The sequence below is a fragment of the Porites lutea genome, chromosome 3 (assembly GCF_958299795.1).
Source record: "Porites lutea chromosome 3, jaPorLute2.1, whole genome shotgun sequence".
Lineage (NCBI taxonomy): Eukaryota > Metazoa > Cnidaria > Anthozoa > Scleractinia > Poritidae > Porites > Porites lutea.
Window position 1 is genome coordinate 20,251,448 of NC_133203.1, and position 7,441 is coordinate 20,258,888.

Genomic DNA, 7,441 nt, shown 5'->3' on the forward strand with positions numbered 1-7,441 from the left:
GACTATGAAACTGTGACTGTGTTAGAACCTAATCGGCCTCTTTCTGAAGATCAGATCTCAATTTTGAAAGGAGAGATTGACCCCTTGTCTAATAATACAAATTTTGGTGTTGGTATCTACCTATGAACGGTACATTGCGTTGCGTGTATCCTAGGCTCCTCACAAAGCCATTGTTTAAAAATGTGGAGCTCCACGCCCGCGCTTCATTTTTTTTTGGAGGGACATACGCGGAGGGAAGTTTGCGTCACTCTGAGGATTAGCAATGTCGAAATCATCATGTGTGTAATATGTAAAGAAAGCTGTGATTTATTAAGCGTGGAGAAGAAATGAGAAATGATGTGATCAAATTCGATGATTTAAAACAAAAATCCATCTTTCTTTAAATATCACAAAGGAAAATCCAATTTTATAAAGTGGTACAGAGCCCAAACACCCAAACAGTATTTTACTGTTACAAGGTTGAGTTCCTTTATCTTCGCAAAACATTCCTTCAACTGTCCCAAGTCATGCACCCTGGAAAAGGTTTTTCCATACTGGATTAAGTCCACTTTTAACAAAACTGATCAGCTGTCGCTCATTGGGCTCCAAGCCAAACTCAAATGTTACGACTGGACACACCCTTCAGTTACCCTCCAGAGGTGTTGGCGTCATTTTAGATGGAGACAAAGCCTCTGTCCCCGCCTCCTCTGGTAGTTCTGCCTAAAGTGAAAACTCCAAGTCAACACCCCACAGACAGAAAGCATCGTGACGCAGCCAAAAGCCACAACTCCAACCACCATTTCTATGCTGCCCTTAGTTTCTGGTTATTGATGCTCTATCAGCCAATCTATGGTGTCCTGTCATGTTATTCTTTGTCTACTTTGTCCAGTTGGGTTTTGGTTTTAAAACACAATGCCACCAGGAGCAAAACATTGGCGTTTTTTTAAGGAAAACCACCTTTCCCGCCCTTGACTGCTTTCTCTGTTCCATGATAAGGATGCAAAATGCGTTGTTTGTGGAGAAATCCACCAAGTGTTGGAGGCCAGGAAAACACCGAAACTTTGAAACTCCAGATCATACATTTGATCAGGCGTGAGTCAATGCAGTCACACTAATGACTCCTTTGTTAATGGACATTAAAAAACAGAGTTGGAAAATTCCAGCCTACCGGAACTGGAAAGGCTGTGACCCTTGTAAACCTCTCTGAAACAGAGATGGTTTTCCTTGTTTTTAATGAACTAGTTCTCCTAATGTCAATTCCAAACATGGACAAGTTCTTCTGTACCCAGAAAAAGAAAAAAATTGGTTTTCATCAGAGACAATGGTTCATCAGAAGCACCAAGCACATTAATTGGCCGGATGCTGCTTGTTCAGCTACTGAACTTCCTTGACCTGGATAAAGTAACTGAGGGATCATTTGCAGAATATTTGAGCAAAAGAAACTTTGTTGAGCAAGTACACACAGCTTAAAACAGGTTAGATCACGGCCCAATTTCCTCATTAGACATGACACGAGACAGCATCTCTTGAAGAATACAACTGGTGGAGACAGTAAAAAATATGCCGTGAAAGTGTTTTCCATACTTTTTACAGTAGAGAAAATGGCTGATGGCATTGTCCAGCCCAGTCGTGCCAACTTAAGTGGCACGGCTACTCTTGACCAAGAGATAGTAGACCTTTCGAAGTACAGTTACTTGTGCAAATGTGTTCTTGTGTTTCTTTTTTTTTTTGGTTTTAGTGTGTTTATTTTGTGAAAAGCTCATGGGAATAACAAGGGCCACAAGTTTATTAGCCTTGGCTATTTAGTGTTAGCCTCGTTAAATAAAGGCAGTATTTATTTATTTTATATAAAACAAAATTAGAAGTTATTATTTCTCCTGAGTGAACCTTGCTTTGTCTTAATTGTGATTTCCCTTAAAGTCTTGGTCACAATTCCGGTCCAATTGTTGGAATGCTTTTCAGGTTTTCGGTCCCTCCCCCTTCAATGTTGATATTCACAAGGTATGTGTCAACTACTATTGAATGGAAGAGCCATGCTTTTGCCTTGATACAGCCTTGACCTGTCTCCTGTTTTTTCAAGAAGTGTTTCAAGGAACTATGACTATGATTGCAGCTATGAATTCTGTTTCGTCATTGGTCATTGGTCGCTACGGAGTCACGTGAGAAAGCGCACGAGCCCGGGAAGATCAGTTGTGTGCGATCCTTCGGGAAGGTCGGACGTTTGTTGTTTTGCTCGCTCAGTGTTGAGCGAACACCGAGAAAATCGCCGTATGGCTGCCGAAAATATCAGTGAAAGGGACCCCTTTTCACCGGCAGAAGAAGATAATTTACTTTCTTAAGAAAATGAGTCAGCGAATCGCTCGCACCAGGGCACAGACAAAGTGCTGGCTAACGTATTGTCGGCCATGACCCAAATGAGTTCCACCATGCTGTCAATGGAAAACGCAATGAAACGTTTAGCTGACGCACCAGCAGACCATGCTACACCACCGAAAAGGAGCAGACAACCTCCTGCACCTAGTACAATGAGCGATAGCGGAGATTCAGACCCTGAACAGTCAGATTCCGAGGCACTCAATTTCCCGCCCAACGGCGACCCGCCAAAACCGGGCAGCTCTGTCACAGAGGACGCGTTGCTCAATGAAATTGCTCAAGACTTTGAGTCGGACGAGCAAACTGACCCGAAAGTCCCTCAGAAATTGGCGGATATCGTCAATAAGCGATGGGGCTCTAAGTTGGAGGAAGCCAAATTAAAAGAAAAATTGGCGAAATATAATCGACCCGATAATTGTGAGAAATTAACTGTGCCAAAGGTCAACCCCGAGATATGGAATAAGCTGAAGCACGGGACCAAGAGCGCGGATTTACGTCTTGCAAACATGCAGAAGGTACTTGTCAAAGTCGGTAGTGCTGTCGCTAAAGCGACTGACACACTGCTGGCCATCCGTGCAGATCCTGAGAAGACTTCAGCGTTGGCTCTCACTGAGAAATTGGGGAAATTAGTCACATATAACGCTGACGCTCTGGCATTGTTAGGCCATGTAAACATTGAGCTGTCTTACCGTCGACGCAACGCTATCAAACCAAACTTAAATGCCGAATATTCCGCGTTGTGTGGCTCTCAAGTACCCATCACGGGCTTGTTATTTGGCGATGAGTTGCACTCTCAGCTTAACAACATCAAAGCAACCAACAAAATTGGTCATACGACCACTGCCAAGTCATCTTATCGAAACCACAGCGAGGGCTGGAAGGGCAAATCTTCTCACTCTAGTGGAAAGCCTTTTTTAAGGAAGAGGGGCCGGTCTTACCGGCCACACAACAATTTCTACAAACCACGGGAAACCGCGAAGAAGTCCAGCCAGTGAAACGATCTGATATTCCTACAGATAAGGTAAATATGTTGCAGTATCTTGAGCACAAAGTTCACTGCTTTAAAGCAGGGGGGCTGAGAGAATATTATAATCAGTGGCAGGCCTTAACCTCAGACCCTGAGATACTGCAAATGATATAAGGCCAGCCAATTGAATTTACTAGGACTCCTTATCAAAGAGTTGTTCCCAAAGAGAAGAAAATCCTTGATTTGGGTGAAGAGTATGTCATTGATACCGAAATAGATAAACTACTTGCTAAAGGTGTTCTTACCCCAAGTAGTCACGGAGAAGGGGAATATATCTCTCCTATTTTCACTAGGGCCAAAAAGGATGGCTCCTTCAGAGTTATTTTAAATCTCAAGTGCCTAAACACTCATGTGCAATATCACCATTTTAAAATGGACTCACTTAATACTGTTTTACATATGGTTAAACCTGGGTGCTTTATGGCATCAATAGACTTAAAGGATGCTTATTATTCTGTACCTATCGCCACTGCAGACCAAAAATACCTGAAGTTTCAGTGGCGAGGAAAACTGTATAAGTATGTTTGCTTTCCAAATGGATTGGCATTTTGCCCCAGGAAGTTTACTAAATTATTAAAGCCAGTGTATTCACATTTAAGACAGCTGGGTCACCTTTCAGCAAGTCATATTGATGACTCATATCTCCAGGGTGACGACTATGATGACTGTGAAAGAAATGTTTGGGATACTGTCAACTTATTTGATTCCCTTGGGTTTACTGTACACCCTGAAAAATCATCCTTTGTTCCGCAACAGCGAATCACCTTTATGGGCTTTATTATAGACTCAATTACAATGACAGTCTATCCAACTTCTGAGAAGATCGAGAAGATAATTCATACCTGTCAAGGCCTGTTGCAGTGTCCACACCCCACAATAAGAGAGGTGGCATCCACTCTTGGGTTGCTCATATCAAATTTTCCGGCAGCACAGCTGGGACCCTTGCATTTTAGGTCACTGGACATGGACAAAACAGAGGCCTTGCGCTTAAACAAGGGTAACTTTGATGCATTTATGCAACTATCTGAGTTGTCTCGCAGTGATTTGCAGTGGTGGCTAAACTCAGCAAGGTCACTGCATAACCCTATAAGCCTTCCTCAGCCAGAGATCACTTTATACACAGATGCAAGTAAAGGAGGCTGGGGAGGAGTACTCAATAATGTCAAGATTGGGGGGCATTGGACCCCTGAAGAAGCTTCTAATCACATTAATTATCTTGAAATGCTTGCAGTGTTGTTTTCTCTCAAAGCATTTCATAAAGAACTATCAGGGAAGCATGTCCTTGTGCGAATTGATAACATGACTGCTGTGTCAGATTTAGGTAAAATGGGCACAAGCCATTCCAAAAAGCGAAATGATTTAACCCGTACGCTCTGGGAATGGTGCCTTGACAATAACATGTGGTTAACCACAAGTCATATCCCGGGTAAAGAGAATACTCTAGCTGATGAAGAGTCCAGGAAATCTAGGAAAGAAACTGAATGGACCTTAGACAGAGGAATTTTCCACGAGGCTGTTAGGAAACTTCATGTTGAGCCTCAGATTGACCTGTTTGCCTCTCGGCTTAATTACCAGTTAAGGCCATTTGTCGCCTACCAACCTGATCCTGAAGCAATTGCTATTAATGCCTTTTCAATCTCTTGGAAACCTTACATTTTTTATGCTTTTCCTCCTTTTAGTATCATCCCAAAAGTGTTACAGAAAGTCCAAGCAGAGGAGGCCACAGGACTGTTGGTTGTGCCATGCTGGCCGACTCAGCCATGGTGGCCATCGGTAATGAGACTGCTGCTTCAGAAACCCCTTGTGCTTCCCAAAAAGAAACACACCTTATTTCTACCTCAACAGCCAGAATTGGTGCATCCACTACACCAGAAACTCACCCTGCTGATCTGCCACTTGTCCGGAAATCACTTGAAGGCAGAGGCCTTTCGGAATCAGCTACCTCACTCATCCTGCAGTCCTGGAGAAAGGGCACTAAACAACAATATAAACCATTCATCGCTAAATGGGAACAGTACTGTAGTCAAAGGCAGATTAATCCCTTTTCAGCCACTATAGAACATGGGATTAATTTCCTGGCAGAACTCTACCAAACAGGGATTGGATATAGTGCTCTCAATACAGCCGGGTGTGCTTTATCTACTGTTTGTTTTACGTCAGAGCATTACACTATTGGACAGCATCCCTTAGTCTGTCGTTTCATCAAGGGAATCTTCGAATGCAGACCCTCTCTACCAAAGTATCAAGACACTTGGGATGTGACGGTGGTATTAGCCTACCTAGCTAAACTAGGCCCACCTGAGAAACTTAGTCTGAAGAACTTGACTTTGAAAGTGGTTATGTTGATCGCATTGCTTTCAGGACAGCGTCGCCAGACTCTGCACACATTATCAATTGATTGTATGCAAATAAGTGCTGATAAGTGTGTGTTTTCCATTAACTCATTGTTAAAAACTTCGAGACCTGGTAAACATTTAGCTTGTATTGAGTTTCAGGCCTATGCACCAGATGTTTGTCTTTGTATTGTAAAGCATCTTCAGCAATATCTGAAGCGTACAGATATTCTTCGGGGTGATGTGAAGCAGCTTTTTATTAGTTACACTAAGCCTCACAAAGCTGTTTCCCCTGATACGGTAAGCCGGTGGATTAAGACTACATTGGTTGATGCTGGAATTGACACTTCAAAGTACAGTGCACACAGCACCAGATCAGCATCTACTTCTGCAGCAAAGGGGAACAACATTTCTATTGCCACAATTATGAAAAGTGCTGGGTGGTCCCAGGAGTCCACATTTACAAAGTTTTATGACAAACCAGTGGCCCCTCGAGAGAATTTTGGGGCTGAACTCCTTAAAGCTGTATGTGGGGACAACTAAGATAGTTTCTTACGGTTGTATGTTTTGGTGGCTAAGAGAGCATATTATTAAAGCAGATTCATGTTGATATAAATCATTGCTGTTTATTTGAGTTCGCACTCACACTGCTTTAAAATCTCACGTGACTCCGTAGCGACCAATGACCAATGACGAAACAGAATACCAAAATTAAACGAGGCTTACCTGTAAGGTGAAGTTTGATTTGGGTTCTGTGAGTCATTGGTCGGGAGCGAAGGAGTCATGTGCCCACCCATGCGTTATTCACCCACCCATGCTTGGGTGTAAGTGCTCACATCTGTTAAAGACTGATCTTCCCGGGCTCGTGCGCTTTCTCACATGACTCCTTCGCTCCCGACCAATGACTCACAGAACCCAAATCAAACTTCACCTTACAGGTAAGCCTCGTTTAATTTTGGTATTTTAAGTGGATACATTATATGAAGTTGGTATACAGTGTAGTTATGGCTGCAATCAGGAATTTTGATTCCAGAGAACACCTTCACCCTTACCCAGTTTTAGGGGTCGGTCACTGAAACAGAAGAGAAATATTTAGAGGTAATAATATTGATTGTTTCTTTGGCTTTGCAGGTGTCATCACAGAAAAGTATGGAGAGAATGTGTTGAGCAAAAAGTGTAGTGTCATGAGGCCTTCTCTAAACCAAAAGCGCATCAAATAGAAAAAATAGAGAAAAGGCCTATTTTGGAGTAAAAATTGGCAACAGTGGAACCCCAGTAACTCAAACTGAAATAACTCAAATTATAAGTTCTGTTTCTCCTGAATGTCAACCCACTTTTCGGTAAAACCACATTTTGTTTCCCTCGTTCATAGTTTACCCTGAGTAATAACTAGTACTTGCTTTGACGCAACCTATGCCATACCATTAGGTCATCTTGTTGCGCAAAACACCTGAAACTTACTCAAAGCCATTTGATTTTAATTAGTGTGATGAACAGATCATATAGATAACAGTCATTTTCCAATATTATGAGTCGTAACAGATCATGTATACAGTTTCTTATGAGATAAGTTTACTTTGTATTGCACTGTACACTGATGTACTAAAAAAGGAAACCATCAGTAACTATTAACATGGCATGATGGCTATTCAACTGATATCAATAACTTGAACCTCCACTTCGAAATGTTTCTGTATTTTCTTACAGTTTAAGTTTCTTGGGGTCTACT

General features: G+C 42.2%; 1 protein-coding gene across 1 annotated transcript; it reads left to right on the forward strand.

Moving 5' to 3' along the window:
- Positions 1-2,384: 2,384 nt before the first annotated feature.
- LOC140931864 (uncharacterized) lies at positions 2,385-6,261 on the forward strand. Its single transcript, XM_073381576.1, has 3 exons — positions 2,385-3,104; positions 3,254-3,373; positions 5,059-6,261. The coding sequence occupies exons 1-3, from the start codon at positions 2,385-2,387 to the stop codon at positions 6,253-6,255; spliced, it is 2,037 nt and encodes a 678-aa protein (XP_073237677.1). The 3' UTR covers positions 6,256-6,261.
- The last annotated feature ends 1,180 nt before the right edge of the window (positions 6,262-7,441 follow it).